At 39.4% G+C, this 22,713-nt stretch overlaps 3 protein-coding genes across 6 annotated transcripts; 1 reads left to right on the forward strand and 2 right to left on the reverse strand.

Annotated features, from left to right (window-relative positions):
- The first annotated feature begins 1,732 nt into the window (after nucleotides 1-1,732).
- On the forward strand, nucleotides 1,733-10,711 carry LOC135584082 (auxin response factor 16-like). Of its 3 annotated transcripts, none has more exons than XM_065125955.1 (13): nucleotides 1,733-2,324; nucleotides 2,848-2,963; nucleotides 3,042-3,137; nucleotides 3,222-3,278; nucleotides 3,408-3,563; nucleotides 3,660-3,744; nucleotides 5,331-5,421; nucleotides 5,510-5,674; nucleotides 5,762-5,957; nucleotides 6,128-6,266; nucleotides 7,520-9,132; nucleotides 9,798-9,988; nucleotides 10,081-10,711. In XM_065125955.1, exons 1-13 carry the CDS (start codon nucleotides 2,279-2,281, stop codon nucleotides 10,259-10,261), a joined length of 3,132 nt encoding a protein of 1,043 aa, XP_064982027.1. In that variant the 5' UTR covers nucleotides 1,733-2,278; the 3' UTR covers nucleotides 10,262-10,711. The 3 variants fall into 3 exon arrangements, with proteins under 3 accessions (XP_064982027.1, XP_064982028.1, XP_064982029.1); XM_065125956.1 differs by having other exon boundaries at nucleotides 1,734-2,324; nucleotides 2,851-2,963; XM_065125957.1 differs by lacking the exons at nucleotides 1,733-2,324; nucleotides 2,848-2,963; nucleotides 3,042-3,137; nucleotides 3,222-3,278 and having other exon boundaries at nucleotides 3,425-3,563; nucleotides 3,644-3,744.
- Nucleotides 10,712-16,559: 5,848 nt separating this feature from the next.
- On the reverse strand, nucleotides 16,560-17,909 carry LOC135623228 (protein TIFY 10c-like). Its single transcript, XM_065125959.1, has 5 exons — nucleotides 17,573-17,909; nucleotides 17,360-17,498; nucleotides 17,077-17,276; nucleotides 16,906-16,963; nucleotides 16,560-16,821 (listed from the first exon to the last, which is right to left on the reverse strand). The coding sequence occupies exons 1-5, from the start codon at nucleotides 17,727-17,729 to the stop codon at nucleotides 16,680-16,682; spliced, it is 696 nt and encodes a 231-aa protein (XP_064982031.1). The 5' UTR covers nucleotides 17,730-17,909; the 3' UTR covers nucleotides 16,560-16,679.
- A 2,318-nt stretch (nucleotides 17,910-20,227) lies between these two features.
- Nucleotides 20,228-22,574, reverse strand: LOC103998293 (uncharacterized). 2 transcript variants are annotated; one of them, XM_065125960.1, is made up of 3 exons: nucleotides 22,341-22,574; nucleotides 20,806-20,876; nucleotides 20,228-20,711 (listed from the first exon to the last, which is right to left on the reverse strand). In XM_065125960.1, the coding sequence occupies exons 1-3, from the start codon at nucleotides 22,474-22,476 to the stop codon at nucleotides 20,388-20,390; spliced, it is 531 nt and encodes a 176-aa protein (XP_064982032.1). In that variant the 5' UTR covers nucleotides 22,477-22,574; the 3' UTR covers nucleotides 20,228-20,387. The 2 variants fall into 2 exon arrangements, with proteins under 2 accessions (XP_064982032.1, XP_009418006.3); XM_009419731.3 differs by having other exon boundaries at nucleotides 20,806-20,927; nucleotides 22,341-22,559.
- Nucleotides 22,575-22,713: the final 139 nt, after the last annotated feature.

A 22,713-nucleotide genomic window follows, 5' to 3' on the forward strand; every position in this document is an offset into this window, starting at 1 on the left:
GCTTGGTGGGGTCCGTTCTGGTTCCCCCGTCCTTTCTGTACCACATGTGGGAGCGGGTCCCGCAAGAGGGACGTGGGCCTGGCAAGGTGGGACCCTCGGCCCCCACACCCGGGCCCCAATGATCTGTGCCCGCCCCTCGTGACATCCCATTCCCACAGTCGCATGAAGATTACGCTACAATAATTGCCGACAAGGCGATGATGATGCCATGATGAACACCGCGGCTTAGATCTATCTTATCACGAACGTTGCGGCTTGGATCCCCGATTCCACCGGTCCTTTTCTCATCAATAATAATAATAATAATAATAATAATAATAATAATAATAATAATAATAATAATAATAATAATAATAACAACAACGGTAAGAACCATTCCCATTCGTCTTTCTTTTGATGGAATTTTATCTCTATACTTTATTCTTCTTATTTAAAATAACTGACATCTTTAAAATTAATTTTAAATCTTTAATCCTTAATGAATGAATATAATGTACTAACGAAATTAATTAAAGAGATGATGGAAGTGATGCATCTTGTAGTTGTAACGTAAGACAAAGCTGTAGAACTCACTCAATACAACCCTACACATGCATAGTTGGAGTAGGCAACAAGTGATAGCATATCGATCTATGGGGAACACTAATGAACCTCCCCCATCCCTAATCTCTGATGTTCTTAATTGATTACTCTTCGAGCATCTCCGTGCAAAGCATATGCATAAACAATCAAAGTGATCAATCTCAATCTCCCACACAACGTTGCCTGCCCACCTACGTCTTCTTCATAGGCACTATTAGGAGCAAGAGCATGGATTAAACAACCAATCGGTGCATCCAATCGATACAAGCCGTCCTCTGCGTCGCTGTTTCCCTGCCGATCACTCCATCCGCGCCCTTCGTGTTGACCTCTACCGACGTCGCATCCGTTCCCAGGTGAGGACGGACGGAGGAGGAAGAGAGATGACAAGTGCGCGCGGGTTCCGAGGGCGACGGCCGCGCGCCGCAACGCCCCACCCCTCCCCCGCGCGTGGCCGCACGGGGAACCGAGCTCTTAAACCTACGGCCGTAGGGACGAAACTACCCCCCCTCTGTCTCGCAGGGGTAGTGGGACGTGGGCCCGGGCTCCCATTAAAAGCCGGGGGTGGAGGAGTACGCCTCCGCGTCGGCGTCCGACAAAAGCTGCGCCCTCCTCCCACGCCACTCCCACGTCGGTCGGACCACCCGACGCCCGCTTCGCCCGGCCTTCGTTTCCCTCGTTTCCCCGCCCACCAATAATGTATAATAGAAACCCGATGTCCTTGTAAATTAAAATACTTACACTTAAACTAACTGAGACGAGTATTTCTTTTTTTAACAAGAGTTAGTTAGTAATGATTTTTTAAAAACGTAATATTAATATATTAAATATATATGACATATTTTTAATATAAGTGAAGGGTTATATCAAAATTTGGTCGGGCAGTGGTGGCATACTTGTAAAAGCAGTATTCTTGTACGGACATCCAAGTCATTTTGCTCCTCCGGTTTCCACGCACCGTTTTACGGGAAGCCAAATAAAATAAACGAATAATTCACATTTATATACTCACATATCTATTTTAAAATAAATATAGTAAGTCTAAAATAATTTATAAATATTTTTTTAAAAAAAATTAGTGTTTAATGTTAATTATTAATTATTATTTTTATTCCATTAAAAAGATGGAGAAGACGGCGATGCTTCCATCGTACCTTCTCTCGCTCTCTCTCTCTTTCTCTCTCCCCATCCCTTTCGTGTCGCCCCCAACCCGAACCAGCAGCGCACGGAACCCCAGCGAAACCCACCGCTTCCTCGTTTACCGGCGCCTCTCCGGTCTCCCCTTCCCTCGTCGCCGCGACCCAAGCAGCAGCAGACGCGACCCCTCTTCCCTCCCCTGTTCTCCGAAGCCTACTCGCTGCCTGAGCTAGCTGGACCGGGACCGGCAGGTGGGGTTTGGTACCAAAGGAAGAGGGGAGGGGAGGACTGTGTAGTTTCGGGGTGCTCGTGCAGGTGGAGCTTCTCGGTACGGCGAGGAGAAAAAGGTTGCTTTTTTGATGGATCTTATGCGGCGCAATCGCACTGCGGGGAGTTTTCTATGGAGCGGAGGTCGCCTTTAAGCTATAAAGGGAGGGTGGCGGAAAGGTGGAAGCTTTCTTGCCCATAAAGGGAGAGAGCGGCTGGGGACGGAGCGAGAAAGGAGCTTTCCTGCTCGAGCATCTCAGATCGGAAGAGTGGCTCTTGGAACAGACCGCCCCAGATGAAGGTTCCCACGGCCTGCGGATTCGCGGGGACTCCAGTGGAAGGTGCACTTGTCGTTTGCTAATGATTCTGCCTCTACCAGTTTTGGCTTGTAGCACCGCAGGCTTTAGATGTCTCTGTTCGGTGATTTGGAGCTGTCGTCTCAGTTTGAATTCCATTTACTATTTTCGCTGCCACTTGTTTTCGTTTCTCTCAAAATCTGGTGCGGCTAAGTTTTCTGCCTTCCTCTTCTTCGTCTTATTCTTCGTTATCTGCGTCGTCTCATGTCGATCTTTTGATGCCTCGCTGTTCATCTTCTTCACTCTCTGGCTCAAATTGGTTGTTGGATTTGATGATAGCATTGTGAAGCACTCATTGGTCACCCAGAGCGGTTGAGATCCAGGCATTTAAGAAGCTCAAGCGAGGCCGGAAGGCTGCAGAACTGCCTTTTTAAATATATTATTGCAGAATATATGCACATCTATGCTTATTAGAGTATCCACTCACCAGTGTAGAAGTTGCGACTTGTTGTGCTCACGTCTTTTACCTTTCGGTATCTGATGATTGTTTGCGCTACCGTGTGTGAAGCAGGAGAAAAGAAAAGAATTGATTCTGAGCTATGGCATGCTTGTGCTGGACCACTGGTATCTTTGCCACCAGTCGGCAGCCTAGTGGTCTACTTTCCTCAGGGCCACAGTGAACAGGTCCGTCCTCTCGTGGTCTGGATCTGAATCTATCTAATTGTGTCTGTGAATGACATCATGGTATCATGGCAATATCAGGTCGCAGCCACGATGCAGAAGGAGATTGATGGCATTCCAAATTATCCCTCGCTGCCATCCAAGCTGATTTGTGTGCTTCTTGATGTCACCATGCATGTATGTTTTGCAGAGAGATTCCCTTGCCTTCCTTATTGTGCTTTATGTTTTGTCAAAGTTTTATGCTAGTGCATCTTTTTTCAGGCAGATGCTGAAACAGATGAGGTTTATGCTCAAATGACTCTTCAACCTGTCAACAAAGTAGGTTTGGAGGCAGCACAATTTCTTGATGATAGTAGCTTGCAGTATCAGCCTTTTTTTATCTTTGCTATTATGGTTTTATCTTGTTTTGCATGTTGATATGTATAAAATGACACAACTTTGAAATAGTATGATAGAGAAGCAATGCTGGCATCTGAAATAGGCCTCAAACAGAACAAGCAACCAGCTGAGTTCTTTTGCAAAACACTTACAGCGAGTGATACAAGTACCCATGGTGGATTTTCAGTACCCCGCCGTGCTGCTGAAAAGATATTTCCAGCTCTAGTATGTTGACTTTATCTGTGGTTGTCAAGCTTCCTTCTTAGTGTTTAAAATTCAGATGTAGACTTTGCTTGTCTTACAAGGATAACATTTGGGTAGGATTTCACAATGCAACCGCCAGCTCAAGAATTGGTGGCCAAGGATTTGCATGACGTCTCATGGACATTTCGACACATATATCGTGGTATGAACCTCCACCTTCCTTGTCTCTTTGTTGGTTCATTTTTGCAATCAGTGTTCACTATGTAAGTACAGTGAAATATATATTAGATACGGAAGATGATTATCTAAGTTATGTAGTCATTATTGAACTTATCTACCCTAAAATACCCACTAGCAGATTCTGCCTACAGTTATTCTGACTCCACATATTGGTTTGTCATTGTCCATGATTTTCAATCTTTATCATTACAAGTGATTTATTGTTGCTTTGGATCACCCCAAGAGGGAGAGTCTCATCTTATCCAGAATTTCCTAGTAAAGGTAAAGGGCTTCTCTTAAGATTTTTATTCACATGATAGACCGGGTACGAGGTTATGCTATGATGTAAGTTTTGTTCACTCTCCTTCATCATTCAAAGATCTGCATTTGCTCCAGAGTCGAAGACCTGCTTTGTTGGGATTTCTTAAGTTATTGATCTATATAATGGTCGGTGATCTTCATCTTGGTGCCTGCCTCCACTGCAATTCTGTGTTACTATAGACCAAAGATCAGAGGTTGTGTGACATCATCAATTACCAACATTTATGAATGCTTCCATAAACCTTTTACCAAATTATAACACATGGTCAAACATCTCCCCTTCCCCCAGGGATACTCAGTTTTTAAGTTGAGCATGTTCTTTGTGAATGTGAAGCTTAAAATTTGACAACACATTTTAGTTGGTGAGCAATAGCATGTTTAACCTTTCAGGATTTTTTTTAAAAAAAATTCTTTTCAAATGATTCTTGTGTTCTGTATCATACCTGGAGTTTCATTTAATATTGAGCTTAATAATTCCATGCTTATGAGGCTAAATTCCAATGGTTTACAACCACCATTCTCTGCAAAGTTTCATCACTTCTTGTTTTTGTTGTCATGAGATGTCTGTTGCTTGAGCTCCTTTGTTGTGTATCACCAGTCAATTTCTTTGCAATTATGAGATGCAAATGTGAAGTTCATTAAACCAACTGCATGTTTATTTGGTCATTTTTGTTTGCTCCCCTGATCGTTTCCCTCCCTCCTTGCTGCCCCCATCTTTCTTTCTCACATACAGATCTATCTGTTATTAAACATGTACCAAGGTTTGTTATTTGTTACAAGTTTAATAACAGATGTCTATGTCATCTTAACTGCCTTTAGTTTGTTAATTGCTGAAAAATTGGACACTTGCAAGTTTTAGACATCAAAAGAAGTTTGTAGGCTGTAGCATTGTGTGTTGCTAATCTTTGCTAGATTATAATTGCAGATATATGCTTATTGTAATGTATTTGATAGAATTTGATATTTCTTGCATCACTGGTAGAACGCAGCATGATGTGTTATGTTAATCCCATCATTTTGAGTCAATAAAAAAAAGAAGAAGAAGAAGAAGTCGGTTCTTGCAAGAGTATAGGTTGGGCACTCACTGAGATTGCTTTTAAAGAGTGTCTATATTCAATAAGTTGTCTGCCCAGGCAGGTGCATCTCAGTGCATATGAAAGCTTTATGGTGATGTTTTTTACTCTGATAGTTGTTTACTCCTTTTTAGTTGTCTGCTCAGTTTGATTTCCAGCACTGACAAAATTGCAGGTCAACCGAAAAGGCATTTACTGACAACAGGATGGAGTGTGTTTGTTAGCACAAAAAGACTTTCTGCTGGTGACTCCGTTCTCTTTATACGGTAGAAAGATAAATTTGATAGGAAATGTTTATGTTCAATGTATATATTGAATCATGAACAAGATGGGAAAAATTGTCTTGCTTTTCAGAGATGAGAAGTCACAGCTTTTATTGGGTATAAGGCGTGCAAATAGACAACAGCATGCTCTATCATCTTCTGTCTTATCTAGTGACAGCATGCACATTGGAATCCTAGCTGCTGCTGCTCATGCTGCTACCAATAATAGCCCATTTACTATTTTTTACAACCCAAGGTATTTCAGGTTTCCTGGTGTCTATGAAACACATTTTATCATCTCCTTGCAGTTTGGCATATTAATGGAATTCCCATTGTAAAATAGGGCGAGCCGCTCAGAATTTGTTATCCCGTTGGCTAAGTACAACAAGGCAATATATACCCAGGTGTCTCTTGGCATGCGATTCAGGATGATGTTTGAGACTGAGGACTCTGGAGTCCGGAGATATATGGGCACTATTACAGGCATCAGTGATTTAGATCCTGTGCGGTGGAAAAACTCACAGTGGCGCAATCTCCAGGTCAATACATATCTCATGATCAATTCTTTTGATCTGCGACAGGACACACTTAAAAGAAAAGAAACTTTATCGACAATATCCATGTGTTCATACAAGTCCTTCTGGAGAATATATATATTTTTGCTCTAGCAATGTTATAAATGATATCTCAGTAAGCTTTTAATTGACAGGTTGGATGGGATGAATCAACAGCGACTGAGAGACGGACCCGAGTGTCAATATGGGAAATTGAACCTGTGGTGACTCCTTTCTATATGTGTCCACCCCCATACTTGAGGCCCAATTTTGCAACATCGCCAGGAGTCCCAGGTAGGCAAGTTACATAGAAATGTAATCATGAATTTTAGCTACCATCTTGTCCAATATCATTTATGAAGTCATGGCCATGATGTCTTTTAGGCATTTTAGGCACTTGACAGTATGCTTGGCTAATCTGACTCTTCTGTTGGTTTGTTGTATTATAATATTGTCATGATTATGACATAACCCACTAATTCACTATGATTTATGTCTCTGCTGATATCTTGAGATATTGATCAAACGATGCTGAATTGAATAGTAAAAGTACTATATTATTTTCATATATTGTTTAGCAAGAGTATATCTTAGAACAATTTTTTTGGTCAGTAATGCTAATTAGTGTTGAATCTAAGGATTGAAGAATATCTTGATGCCCATTTGTTTTTTGAAATTATTTCTAAGGGAGAATGTTGGGTAGTTGCCACAGTTAAATGTCTTAGATTGATACTTTTGAAGAAACTTAAATGTTCAATTTTGAACCTTGGTCATGCAGCTAACATTTTGTTTGGTTCTTTCGCTGGTAGGCAGGGCCCATAATTGTCATAATTCACCTCCCCCTTCCCCCTCAATTTAGCCAAACTATGCTTGAAACTTCCCCAATTTTGCTCATGTTTAGTGCAATTAAGATTGAAATATATTTCCTTACCTGGTGAAGAAAAAGTAGCTATATTTGCATCATTGAAAAAGAATTCTTCAATTGGCTATAGAAGTCCTTTAATCTCCTAGAAAGAACAATTGTCATTGTAAAATGAAGATTAGTGACCAGTATAATCCAGGTTATTAATCAAGGCCGTGTTATCATAAGCCCTATACCTCATGTATCTTATCGAGGCCAGGAGCTCTTCTCACTCTTTTATTTATTGAACCACATTTTCTGCAAAAGAAAAAGTTTTCTGAATGACACATTTTACATAGAACATTTTGTAAATTTTAACGTTTTAGAAAGATCAATAGATAACACATCAATTTATTGGAAGAGTAAAGAAGAAGAACAAAGGACTAGCATAGGATTTTTTGAGTTCCAGTTTTAGTGAGAACTTTACAATTTTGAACATGCATGTCTGCTTGACCAGGTCACTTAGGTATAGATGTTACTTCTGACAAAACATGACAACAAAACCATTCTAGTTAGATGCATTAGGGCTAAGCATTGCTGGTGTAACATGGAAAATCTTAGGATTATGTCGTGCCATTCTATAAGACACATCAAATATCATCCTTTTGTTCCTTGGCTTATATGCTAAACGTTGTTTACTTTGCAGATGAGTATGAAGTTGGAAATGGTTTGCATAGGGTGATGCCATGGCTGAATGATGACTTTAGCTTAAAAGACAGTCAGAGTGCAATCTTTCCAGGATTAAGCCTGGTTCAGTGGATGGCTGTGCAACAAAATCGTCATCTAATGGCATCGGCTACCCAACCAGCGTGCTTTTCTCCAATGGTTGCATCAGCTACACAGGATGGTGTAGTCACAGAAGATCCAACTAAAATGCTAAGTTTTCAAACACCTGCTGCATCTGGGCCAAGTTTTAATTCCAAGTCAAGTCCTCAAGCACAACAACTGAATCAAACTTTGCAACTGCCTCATCAACTGCAGCAGCAACCGCACTTGCTGACACAATCTTCCGTTTCTATGCAACATCAGCTGCAATCATCACCACTGCAACAAAAATCTATCAATCTGCAGCAGCAACAATTTCAACAACCAGGGCAGCTACAACAGTCTCAACCTCAGCAACTTAGACCTGTTGCTAATCAAGAAGCCACAGACCAGCAGCTTATGCAACAACAGACATGCAATGGACAGATTGGACTTCAAACTCATTCATCAAGTCAATATTTGCAGCCATCTCATCTACAACAGCAAGGATTGCAGGGCTCTTGTCTCTCAAGTATGGGCTCTCTCAGTCAGTCTCCGTTGTCTCAGATATTGCCAGTTCAACAACCATTAGAATGCCAACGTTCTCTCTTGCAGAAGCAGCAAGACCAATTGCAGCATATAATGCAGCCACAGATTCAGATGCAGATGTTGCAAAAGCTTCAGCAGCAACAGCTACTCTCTCAGCTCAGTCCACCATTGCAATCTCAATTATCACAGCAACTGACCCAGCAAAATCAACACTTCCAAGATTTCCAACTGCAGCTCGATGGCTCCAATCTTTTACCGCTTCAATCAGATCAACTTCATCAAGCACACAAAAGCAGTGCCCTGGATAGCCAAAAGTCTCCTCTGCTTCTCAGAACTCAGTCTTCGCTCAGTGGGACCAATGTTCCATGTTCATCAAACTTTCCTTCAACTAACAGTAACATTGATTCATTGAGCTTACACAGTAAGGTCCAGCAAGGACAAAAGGTTTTGGTTGAAGAAACAGTTGCACCAGTTTTGGATATTATGCTTCCGGAACTTCAAGGAAAGACACAACTGATGGCCAAGCATGAGCAGTTCAACATAAAAGAATCCATGCAGATGCCCAATCAGCTGGCTGTAACTGATCAGTTAGATGCTTCTTCTACAACTTCTTTTTGTTTAGAAGGTAGTGGGCATGATGGTGTATCATTGCCCTCTCATTGTCTGGATGGTAATGGTCAAGATCACAGGGACAATTTTCTTCTTGGAACAATGCCAGATACCCTGCTCTCAAGAGGCTTGGGCACAAGAAAAGATATACAGAACCTGGTTTCTGGATATGGCCAGCAGAAAGACATTGATACGGAGTTATCCACTGCAGATATAAGTTCCCAATCATTTGGTGTGCCAGACATGTCCTTCAAACCTGGGTGTTCAACTGATGTTGTGGTCACCGAGGGTGTCCTTAATAGGGGAGTGTGGGCTAACCAACCACCACCACCACCACGAATGCGAACATACACTAAGGTTTGCTGGCTCTTCTCAATACTTAATCAATCAACTACATGGGTTATATATGTATATATATATATATATATATATGTATATATATATATATATGTATATATATATATATATGTATATATATATATGTATATATATATATGTATATATATATGTATATATATATATATGTATGTATATATATATGTATGTATATGTATATGTGTATGTATATGTATATGTATGTATATATATATATATGTATATGTATATGTATGTATGTATATATATATATATATGTATATATGTAAGTATATATTAATGCATAAATCTTAGTATATGAAGAAATTACCTTTTTTTCTAGATATTCCTAGAAATCATCTGAAAACTGATTTATTTTACCACAAATGATTGCTTAAAAGACTGGATCAGTCTAGATAATTAAACTGCCTTCTAACTTGGTTTACTTGGGCTATGATATATTAATTAGGACTTCTAAGGTAGCAAAATATAGCTGGTAACATTTGATGAAGAAATAAAAGGCACATCATTTGAGTTGCAACTCCTACTATGCTGCCTATTTTCCTCGTTGCAATTTCCTTTTCTATGGTGTGAAGTGCAGCTGTATTGTCACAATTGTTTATAATGTTGAATATTCTCATGATACTAGTTATATGTTTTGACTGAAGGTTCAAAAGCGTGGTTCTGTTGGAAGGTGTATTGATGTGACCCGTTACAAGGGTTATGACGACCTTCGACGTGATCTTGCACGTATGTTTGGGATTGAAGGGCAACTAGAGGATACATACAGAACCGATTGGAAGTTGGTCTATGTGGATCATGAAAATGATATCTTACTTGTTGGTGATGATCCTTGGGAGTAAGCTCACACTATTAGCAATTCCTTTATTAGATCAATTTCTAAGTGTTTTGTCGCGCACTGAAGTAACTGCTACTTCTATCTGGCTACAGGGAATTTGTTAGCTGTGTTCAGAGCATTAAGATACTATCGGCAGCGGAAGTCCAGCAGATGAGTTTGGATGGTAACCTGACAAGTTTGTCAGTGCGAACGGAAGCTTGTAGTGGGTCCAATAGTGGCAATCCCTGGAGAGGCCAATTTGATGATGCCTCATTTGCATCCTTTCATCACTAATCCACTTCAGTAAAAATAATCATCGATACATATGATCTACGAGGTTGGTTATGAACGGGTTGGGTAATCTACAGTCACTTCAAGAGAAGTTTCGATGAAAAGACCAGGCAAATGTTTTCTCTGCAGAGACCTTGCTACAGTTTGTTCGACACCCACTGCAATACCTTGGTGCAGTTCTCTAAGCTTCAATTTTTCTCGTCAGATATGTGATCCTTGCAACCATGCATTGCCGTGTCACATGTACATAAATGCTTGTATGATGTTGTCAAAAAAATAATACATGCATTTGCCTAGCATGCAGCTTGAAGCAGAGTTTTGCAGCAAAATGACATTTAGCTATAGGAAATACTAGTGTATCATTTGACTACAGAACTTATTGGTACTATATACATGTATGTAAGCTTGAATAGGTGTATCATTTTGTGTAAGTGAGACATTTTTATCTGTGTACATGAGTTGTATGGTGGATGCATAATTCCACTATCTACATTACATGCCTGACATCTCTACCAAGGATCATTTCAAGAATAGTCGTATATGATCATGAGAGATTTGCTTTTATATTTATTAGTTTATAGATATCGGTATCAATAAGATATCGATCTAATTAGTTATTTTAGCATTCAAATCTGGTAGGTGGTAAATGACATGATTGACGCCTCATTGTCATATGGTAATATGTTGTCAACCTGTCATCATATGACAATTTATAGTCTCGTCAATCGCTCCAAATTACATCAACCACATGTGATTAGTAGGTTAACACGGTGATTGCCCAAGTTTGGATTGAGCCAGTCAATATGCAATCACCCTAATAATTATCAATGATATTTTCACCTATAAAAGGGGTTCTCTAGGTGTGGTCATTTCTTCTCATCAGAGCTATTCGATTAGACTGAATAGCCCAAACTCAAAAATTAACTTGCTCATCGGAGTTGAGGAGCATTTGTTGGGATGCCCTCGATTTAGTTTTATAGAGGAGCATTTGTTGGGATGCCTTCGATTTAGTTTTATAGAGGAGTATTTGGATCCGAATCCATTTGGACCAGAATTTGTATTAACAAAATCTAATCCCAAATTTGTACTTGATGATTCAAACATCTTGCCTTCTTTAAACCAAATTCAATCCCGATTAGATCCTCAAACTCAAACCACTAGTGATGTCACCACCTGGATCGGCGGTGCTAGCACTTGACCGAACTTTTGGGTCACTGAATGGACATTTCTTTTGGCCCAAAACAGTCTCACTTTAAGCCCAGTTGGCCCCTAATTTGGTTGGCCTAATTACATTCTAAACCAACTCAATTACAACTAAAACTACTTCGATCTAGACAAATTATTACAAGCAAGAATATTAATTTGTCCGACATGTCATCGGTTCATCCGGTGCTTTATCCGACCCTTCGGCACATTGTCCTCTCCCTCAACGTATTGCCTAATCAACATATTGTCTTCTCGTAACATTTGATCTCTTTGGCGCAATGTTCGATCTTCTTAGCCCGATGCCCGAACTCATGATACGAAGCCTTCTACCGACACGTCCATCATTCCTCCGGTCTAACATCTAATCTTCTGACATGTTTAATTCTGGCCCAACTTCTTATTCTTCCTGTTATAATCAATTTGCCTCTCCTGATCGAAGCTGGTCCTACGTCACTCAAAACGTAGATTAGATCATAATATTATCAATTGGTTTCATCATCAAAATCTAAGATTCAACAAATATGATGCTTCTATAAATAGGAGGGAACCAAAGGGTCATGGGCTAAGTTTTTTTAAGCTGTCACCTCCTATTCTTCTCTCTCCCTCTCCTTCTTATACTACAGCCCCTATTTAGGATGTGTGGACAATAAAAATGGGCAGCCCTTTCTTGATTGTGTGGTGCATGCGAGGAAGAGTTTTGAGCAGCGATTTGAATAGCATCTTGCATTTGAACTCATTCATCTAATCCCACAGATCTGTAGGAATTCAAGGATATACAATCTCCATAGGTAATTCTCATACACGTAGTTTTTAGTTTTGTGGGTTTTTGCACACCAATCTTTGCACGACGATGAAATCTTATTTTCTACAAAAATTCTGAGATTTTTATTTTCTATTTTTCCATTGCGTATGTGATGTTACCCCATATTTCTCAACATTAGGAACTATAAGTACATAGTAACTAAGAATAAATATGTCCAAAGAATTGGATTCCCTTATATCGTTTGGGGATTGCGATGTAGTGACCTAGTACGTCCGCAATGGATGAGTCGAGTGAATTATTATTGAGATAATAATTCATTAAGCTAAAATGAGTTCTGACAAGTATGAGTCACGGCCAGCTCAATATTAGGCCTAGAGGGTCACACATATGGTAGGTGTTGCAACGAGTAGAGATTCGAATATGAGATATTTGCTGGAGCCCCTATCTTATTGGATATCCAATAAGACCCTGAATTATTGAATCCTATAGATGAGATCTAATAAAAACCAATGAGATATTAGTGGATCTCTTATTGGATAGAGATCCACTAATCTAAGAGGTTTGGGTAGTTGGATGGAGATCCAATACCTAATAGGGCAGGATCTATTAAGGTTAAGTTGATAAGGGGCCTCTATAAATAGGAATGAACAAAAGGGTCATAAGTTGGGCCTTCTTAGTTGCCACCTCCTATTCTCCTCTCCCATTTTCCTTTTCAACCGATAAGTGTGAAGATTTGTGTAGCGATTCGAGGAGTATCTTCGCAACTCCTACCATGTGGATCATCGCTAAAGATGAGGATAGTTGACCTCCTTCATCCTCTCTCACAGATCCATATGATTTCAAGGATATATGATCTCCCTAGGTAGCATAACTATCTCATACGTGGTTTTTAGTTTAGTAGGTTTTTTCGCACTAATCTTCACACAATGACGAACACTTTTTGGGAAATATGATATTTTTATTTTTTTATTCTTCCACTATGTATGTGATGTCACCCCTAGATTTTTTTATATTGAAGGCTTGTCATTTCCCCATCGTGACCCTACTATTAGTTTGCTTCAATGTGAGATTTAGAGAATCAATATATTTTCTTTCTTCCCGTTTGAGAGTTGTCAGAAAAATACTACATACGAGAGAATCTGCCATCTCGAACAAAGTCACATGAGTGGTAAAAGTGACTATATACTTAGTGAGGTCAAAGCTCTTGTCATATAGCTCTAGGGTTGTCGTATTGAATCCCTATTGGGATTGATTCCTCGATAATACTCTTGGTGAAGGGTGATCTTAAGTAGAGATTGACTTCACTTTCCCTATCTTATTGATTTTTGCTTTTCCTATTTTATCTCCTTTTTTATGACCTCTAGCCATTAGTCCATCTTAAATTTTGGACTTGCACACTAGGGGGATGGTTTAATCGATTGAGTGATCGATTCATTCAGTCCTCTACCTCTTGAGGAGGATTATTGAGCAGATTACGAGAGCAGAGATTTAGAGAGTTATTTTCTTGAGGTAGATGCATGATTGTACCCCTTGTTGTGTGGATTGGACTAGTTGCAGTAAGCAGGTAAGAAGCTACAAATTAGAACACTCTTGCTAGGAATTAGACTTACTAAATCAAGTTGTGAAAGATTTTTCGAGTATGGTTATGATTTGAGCTAGTGGAGTTGTAGGTTGGGCAAGCGGTGGGTTAGTCATCAATTCTTAGAATAATTGACAGAAGAGTAGTGGATCGAGTAGTTGAGAAGTTGAGAGAGTAAGTCCGACCAAGAGCCTAAGTTGAACCAACTCTAGGAGTATAGAGATGTGAGGGTTCAATAATGGAGCATTCGATAATATCGATCTCGGATCCTCTGGTCCATTTGGCCCATTTGGCTCTTTAAGGTTTAGCTTAGATGGTCCAATGAAATTTTCTTGAAATATTTTAGTGACCCTCCTTTTAACGTCAATCTAGTAGTGCGTATTCTAATTTGTCTGAGCTAAGATGATTATTCATATCCAACCAAAGTCTATTTCAAGTGAGTCTCAGTCCAAGTTACCATTTGTGAAATGTCGAACCTACAAAACTAGATCGAGGGAGTTCCCGATAAATGTCCATCTAAAGATCAAGTTAGCTTTGGGTTTAGTGGACTAATTAGCTAATACTGAGAATGGAGTTGTCGTGTGACAACGTAATTAGAGGTCCCTCCCATTTATATGTGACTTTGGATATGGAATTACCGGCCACAAAAATGGGATGTGTAACATTTCAAAACTGAGGCATAGCATGATATCCATCGCACCCAATACCCTTATTAGCTGACTACGCCAATCAAGGGATATGGACGATCAATCGTTTGGTCATGTATCATCCTATATTGTTTGATCCAGACTATCACATGTTATCCGTATATGATCAACATGTGATAATATGATCCTTTAGCTATCATTACATTATAGTAAGCTATCATTACATTATCTATCGATCATATTATTATTTATTGTTAATAAAAAAAGTCATAATAGTATTACGAGGATCATAGTTAAAGGATCGAAAAAAGTATTATACGATTATATTTTACTAAATAATTAATTTTTAAAATATATCATCTCGGACAAGTTTAATCAGCCAACAGAGGTATTGTCAATGGCCATTAATGGCTTTACTATTTTAGATACCTAATGCTGGCAACATCTTACCCGTTCCATGGTCCTAAAGCCCCAAAATTCCTGCGGCAGGTACACTGTGTCAGTGAACACGAAGACCAAGATGAGGTAGGTCACCTCTTTCACTCTGGCATGTGCTGGGGCAGGTATACTGTGTCAGTGAACACGAAAACGAAGATGAGGTAGATCACCTCTCTCTCTCTCTCTCTCTCTCTCTCTCTCTCTCTCTCTCTCTTTCCATGGCTTTTCTTCCCTGTTCGTCCACACACACTACTACTATCCACAACCACTGCATGCCTTCTTTTCCTGTGCTCTGGACTTAATTATGTCGCTCACAAATCTCTCTCTTTCAATGAGTGTCATCTCTTGATATCCTGGTCGTTGAATGTATGTTTCTTCTAAATGAAACTAAGCTTCGTTCTTAATCTTCTCAAGTAAACTGTGTAATCTTCTATTGCTCGTTCGTTGTTCAACTTATTCTTCTTTTTCTAAACTAAACTAAGTAAACTTCTATTTTTCTGTTCATTATTCAATGTATTTTTCTCCTAATTAAACTAAGTAAATTTTTATCGTTATATATATACATACATATATATATATATATATATATATATATATATATATATATATGTGTGTGTGTGTGTGAAGATATATATATTTTTCTAAGCTGAAATAAATAACGTCGTTGGATCACTATGTAACCTATACATTTTTTATCTAAACTAAATGGAATATATTTTTATCCTTCATTGTTGAACATAAACTTCTTTATTATATCTAAGTGAGATAGTTGAAGTGATTGATAAGATTAGTCTGAAATGGACGATTAGGGTGTGAGTTGATGATGGATGGATGGATGGATGGTGAATTAGAGGGGAAATCGAGTCAGTAATTAACCTTATTTTATTAAGCCTCCTTTTCTTTTTAGCTTCTTTTGTTGGTTCTTAAACCATTTCCCATTGCTTGCAACTCCATGGAAGGCTTACTACTTTCAATGCATCTACTAAAATATTCCCCACATTACTTAATGATTTTTAGCAGCCTTGCGGGCGGATCCATAAAATTCTTAAAAGAGTCATGTCATTGACTTACCATAATTTGGTCCTTTCTTTGGTGGTTGATCTCCAACAAAGTAGGTGATGATTAAATAAAATGAAAGAACAATTAAGAAGATAAAACACAGCCATGTTTATTGCCATCTCGTGGATCATGCATTTGAATTGTTAGATAAACATTAAATTATAATTAATATAAAGGACGACCAAATATATTTCGCTTTGATGGCTTGCACATTTGATATTGACACGAGTCTCATGTGCTGGAATCGTCCTTTTTAATTAATTATCCAATAAGAATTATGATCGCCAATTTTGATCTCCATTATTCATTCACTAAATGTATGGATGAAGCTACCTAAGGATATTAAGAAACTGGTTAGGATCAAAAGTATGATATTGAATAGGTTGCTATGTGTGAAAATATTATAAGCGAATTCATTTGATCTGGGAAGAAGATAGACCCTTACTAACTGTTGTCAACTGGAAATTTTAACTGGTAAAGACTTTGAGACAACAATACTTGGCTTAACTACTTACCCTTTAGAATATATATATATATATATATATATATATATATATATATATATATATATATATGTAGTACAATACATGAACAATAATAAGCTTGCTATGCACAACCAATATTAAATTAGCATCAATGAACCTTAAAGACATGTTTAATCCCTGCAAAATAACAGATAATTTTTCTTCCTCGAACAATATCTTCCTGGCCCTCCTGTTGCTTCTCGAGCTATCTGCTGCTCTCAGAACTGTGTTCTTGCTTCGGAGCTCGTCGCCCCAAGCCGAGCCAGGAACGGCTTCCTTCTTGCTTCGCCACATCCGGCAATGCTGGGATGACTCCATGGACTTGATATGGTGCCTCGGTGTTGATCCTGAGAACGAAGAACACGTAAGCTTTCAAGTGCATGCAGTACACAGCTGATGAAGCAGAAGATTGATGAGGGACGACTGCTCACCGATCCTTCCTCTTCTCCAGGAACCGATGAAGAGAGTTCCTTCTGGCTATGGGCATATCTGCTTCCAACAAAAGAAAGATCGAGCACACAACCACTTCAAGCAGCCTGCAGTGTTGACACTGCATCAACTGCTGGAAACGATGAAGGGAACATGATCACGAGAAGCATTACCCTGGGCGAGCTTTGGCAGGCCGTGCAGCGCCGGTAGCTGACTACCGGAGGTCGACGAGAAGAGCACGAGATTTGGAGCTGCAGTGCAGGTCTCTTTGCCTGCCATCTGAACCAGATCTTTGGCCTTGTCTTCTGGGAAATGATCGAAAACTAGCACCTTTCCGCCGTAAAAGATCGTCAGCTGGGCCTTCTCCATCTCCCTAAAGCACTCGCAACAATAACGTAGTCAACTGCCTGAGATGTAAAGCTAATAACTGAAGTAAATGGCCTGAAGTTGTCGTACTTGTTGCTTGCAGATTCCTCCGTGATCGGAGGAACAGCAGGTTTTGGAGCATGTTGGTCTGCGCCATGGTCGGTATGGTCTTCAGCGAACGCACTAACTCCAGGTAGCAAACTCAAGGTGGTGGGAGCCCGGTGCTTCTCTACACAAAAGAAATATAGAGATGTCAATTTCGAGTCACAAGAAGAAGAGGGGGAGAAGGAGAAGAGATGTCACCTGTAAGTTGGTGTCCAAGAGGCCATGGGGACATGTCAAGGCCAATGGTACCCAAGCTGCCCTTCTTCTTCAAGTACTGATTCAAGAGGCTGCAGGTGATTGAGAACTGGGACTTCTCCCCGGCCTTCGCACCTCTTTTTCCCATCTTCTCTGCCATCTCTCTCTCTCTCTCTCTCCCCTACTACTCCTCTAATATTGTTTGTGTTGTTTATATATGTTCCTCTAAAATTGTGTTGTTTATATATGTATGTATGTATGAGACACCCAAGAGTACCTGTTCTTCCGCATCCGTCTCTGCTTCTATGTTGTAGTGCCTTGCACTCTGGCTCTTGTTTGGTGGGAGAGGAAGAGCGGGTGAGGATGAGTTAAGAAGGCACGTGGTTCTTTTCAACAATTTGGCAAAGAACGAAGGATAAGAAAGAACAACAGGACAAATCTCTCTCTCTCTCTCTCTCTCTCTCTCTCTCTCTCTCTCTTTAGACAAAGTCGTGTACACAGATATAAAATATGCACTGGTGGTGACACCGACGTCGAAAACCTTCCATTGCACACAAGAAGGTGAGATGAAACCCACTGTTTTTACTGATTTATTTTCCGTTTACTCTGCCTTTGTTACAACTACAAGGAGCAATCATATATGCAAGCTCTCAAAAGAAGGATTTCCCTAAGAAAAGAGAATACAGAAAACAATCTTTGGGCTGTGGGGACATCCTTTTTCCTTATGGACTTTTTTTGGCTCCAAAGAATAATGTCAAGTCATGGAGGAGGGGATTAAACTAAAGAAAAGAGTAGATGTGTTCTTCGTTGGGCTCTTGGTGGCCTTCCTCGCGGCTTCCTTGCGGCTTCCTTGGGGTGTCGGCATCCACAGGATTCACGTGTTCCATGCGATGTTTTCTGATGAATAAAGATGCAATCAATGAAAGAAGATATTTCTTTTGGGGGCTTGCACATCTCCAGTTGCAAGCTACAACACAAATTTATGGGGTCACACATTGAGATAATGAAGTTTGATGGGCACATGAACTTGGTATCAACTCGATTGTACTTCCAAATATGAAATACTGCTGAACCAGATCTGATGGAGGTGGTAGGCATATAGCCCTAAGTAATACGAAACATCAAGTGCTTCAGATCATGCAAACTATGGCTAATTTAGTTTCACCACCTCCTGAATCTAAAAGGTTGAATTCTCAAGCTTCACAGAAATATATGCTAACTCATAAAGAACAGATTGATTTGGAGAAAACCACTAAATATTTCTATCACTTGTCCTAAGGTATCAAAACGGATAATAAAACTTGGCTGAGCATAATAGGGCCAAGAACAATTATTCATGGGAGATTTTTTTATCACAGAGTAGACGAAGCTAAAATTTAGCAAGTTGAGTGTTCGACCTTTCATCAAATATTTGAAGATTTTCCAAGGGTTTGATGGCAGTTCCGAACATAGTAGGACCGAGTGCAATGATTCATGGGGAAATGCCGACATAGACTTCGTCATCTCCTCAGCCTACAAATTTCTAAGTCAAATAAAGAATTGTCAGTGACATGACAAATCATATCCATTGCTTCAAACATGCATAGTTCAACATGTTATCGCTCATCACAAATTTATCTGAACAATCAACAGACGTGCACAGTATGGTGACCAGTATGGCGAAAAGATAAACAAACGATAGGAGAGGAACATAGATGCATACCACAGGGAACCTTAATGGGACCATTGACGTTGAACATGTGATCCCACATGGCACAATATCACAATGTCTTCTCAATCATGGCATCTGATCTCTGACGATCTGTGACATGCGAGTCCAAAAGTTGATAACTTGTAGGGTTCTTCACTGTCAATGCACTGTGCTATAAGAAGGTGCCCAACATGAGCCCCACTCATTGATACAATGATATAAAGGAGTTTTGATCCAATCCTGGGCCATGTACATTCCCATTCATCCAATTGTAATAACACTTGAAAAGATTACAAAGAAGCAGACATGGCAATCACATTCACATACTTTACAGTTTCTGCCTATACTCCATAAGGCCATTCAAGCACCATTCAGCTATATGAGACAAACACATACAAATTCCAGAAATTGTAACCATATATGTCAAAAATGATCAGAGAATGGAACAAATACGAATCCACATTGAACAGTAGGCATATATGAGAAAAAAACAAGTGCTTTGAAAAATCCATATGTAATCAAAAATTATTTTAGATCTATCAGTTGTACTTTCTTTTTGGATAGGGATAATATAGAGAAGAATAAGAGACAGATGAGAATATGAGAATATCTTATAATATAAAAGGCAATTGAATAACAAATTTCTAAGTTTGTTATTGGCAACTATAAAACCTTGAGATATATTCAGATAAACTCAAGTAGAAGATTTTAAATAGCAAAATTCAAATGTGGATATAAAAATATAAGAAGCATTCGGGTTTTCATCATATCTGGCACCACTTAGATGTGGAAACTGACTCCCACAGATGCTATCTGACTAGCTTTAACCCTTGTCATGCCACATTCTTCTCATGATCCCGTTCAACTAATTGTCTGATTGATTCACATCTTAATATAATACCTTTGGAACTTTGAGAGGAGGGGGAATATATCTAAGCATGCGTTTAATACTTCCAACCACTAAAACATAAAGCACAATGATTGGACAAACATATCATAAAGAGTTTTTGTTTATGAAAAGCAGAATAATATCACAGATAACATCTACCATGATAGAACACCCAACCTCCACTTAGAAAGTGGAGAAGAATTCCCTTGGACAGAGGGCAAAGCACAAGGATCTGTTTTCTATTTGGAAGTTATGAGGTAGTTCAGGAAAGGCTCAGCTTTTGGATAGTGAGGCTTGAGCTCATCAAGTGTGGCTAATTCATTGTCGTCGAATTGAAACGCTGGGGCACAAGTCACACCAACCAGAGAATAGTGCAGCTCAGGATCCCGGCTGCTGGTTTTGACAAGAACACTGCCATCATCAGGAGAGGACTCAACATCCAAGGTAAGGAAAGCACCAAACCACACATTTGGTGGCACTGTATACTGGGGGCAATGACCCGCTTCCAGGTCTCGACCTATGATGGTCAACTTTACCTGGCCATCATGTAGTAGTTCAAACACCTGGTTCATGACCAATTCACAAAGGGATAACATAATTAGTTTCATATGAACGGTGCATTTTAGCAAACAAGTCAAAATAAGGAAGCTGATGTACCGTGAGAGGTTCTCCCATGTAGAAGTGCCAGGTCTCAGCACAAGGGATACGATGGAGATGAGCAACGTTCCCTGATGGAAGCAAGAAGTAGATAGCTGAGCTCACAGCACGATCCACGTTGTCTGATGAGATTTCAATTAGCAGCAGTAGACAAACAGGAAACTAGAACAACTAAAATCATAATCAGCAATATTTCTCCCGAAAACTAATAACTTGAAGTTTGGTCTTATAAAATTCATCACTAGTCACACTAAGTGGTCACAAGTGCCTGGTCTGTCAAATTCCAGAGTTGATACATGATTCATCTTAAATAAATATGTTTCAAAAGGAATTATGAAAGAAATTCACAACCAAATTATCCAAAAACAAGGATGTTGATATTTTCATGCTAATGTGGATCTTATATGTGGCCAAATACTCTATATATGCAATGATACTGGGAGTCCATATGGTCTTCAACAAGGTGATTATATGACTATGTCTACTTATGTGGCTTCATATAGTTTTAGAAAATTATGATGAACACATCAAGGAATTATGGAAGGACAGAAAGTCTCAGAAAAAGGGTTACGTTAGTTCCAAAATGATAATCATGGTGTCTAGCAGTAACATATGCAGCAAAATGAATCAGAGAATCTTTTTTGGGAAAACTAAATATTTTGTTTTCAGGTCTCCTTCAACAAGGCGATCATATGACCATGTCTACTTATGGGGCTGCATATACTTTTAGAAAATTATGATGAACACATCAAGAAATTATGGAAGGAAAGAAAGTCTCAGAAAAAGGGTTACTTTAGTTCCGAAATGATAATCATGGTGTCTAGCAGTAAATATGCAGCAAAATGAATCAGAGAATCTTTTTTTGGGAAAACTAAATATTTTCTTTTAAGGTCGATGATGTAAAAACTATAAATTTACAAAGACATCCATAAGAAAAGATGATATTATATTGTATGTGGCTTCACTATCATTTATCAACCAAGGAAGCAAGATGAAAATAACTGGCAAGGTCAATCCAAGGACAGAAAGATCTGTGCGAGAAGTAAGGATAAAACAAAGGGCTTTCTTGATCTTGTTTCTCATTTTTCCCCTTAATACATGAGATCAAGCCAAATATTTGAGGAGGTAAGATGGATAGGAAGATCTGTGCCAGGTGTATACGAAAAAAAGAAAAAACTCCCTTGGACATAGGAACTAATAATTTCCTTTGATCTTATTTTCCTTCGCCGTTGTTACATGTAACCAAAACAGTCCTCTTGGAATAAATCATCTGATAGGTCTACATACAAACACAGGTAATGTCATTTCTGCTACTTGAGCATCCGTCTTCAACTTGTCAAATCGCATCCTATTTCACCCTAATATGCTCCGATTCTAAACCTAAACCCATAATCAAAACCCTCAACAAGCTTCCCAAAGAATTCAGTTGCTTCTGTTGATTCCAGCACTCGTGTGACGTCTCACTAATCCATAAATATTAATGGAGCGAAGAGATTATGATCCAAGGAACCTGGTGAAGAACGGTAAGTGCTTACATTGGGGTGGGAGCTGAGATTTGGAGAGTGTGATGGAGGAGTCCCTGAAGGTCTCCAAGTAGAAGCCACCGTCGGGGTGAGGCTGTAGATTCAACAGAGCTGCGACCTCCGACGCTTTCTTCTTCGGTGAACCCATTCCTTAGTGTTCGGCAATCGGCACAAGCAATGTTTCCGACCCATGGAAGGGGAAAACTTAGTCCGTAAAGTTGGCTCGAAGACCGCGAACGGCGAATTGGTTGGGTTCGACCCAATGCCCGTCTTGAGCTCCGCTTTATATATATATATATATATATATATATATATATATATATATATAATCTTTTTCATCTTTAACCTGTCAAATGAGGAGGTGTTGGATTTGATGGGTGTTTTC

Source organism: Musa acuminata, chromosome BXJ2-9 (assembly GCF_036884655.1).
Source record: "Musa acuminata AAA Group cultivar baxijiao chromosome BXJ2-9, Cavendish_Baxijiao_AAA, whole genome shotgun sequence".
Lineage (NCBI taxonomy): Eukaryota > Viridiplantae > Streptophyta > Magnoliopsida > Zingiberales > Musaceae > Musa > Musa acuminata.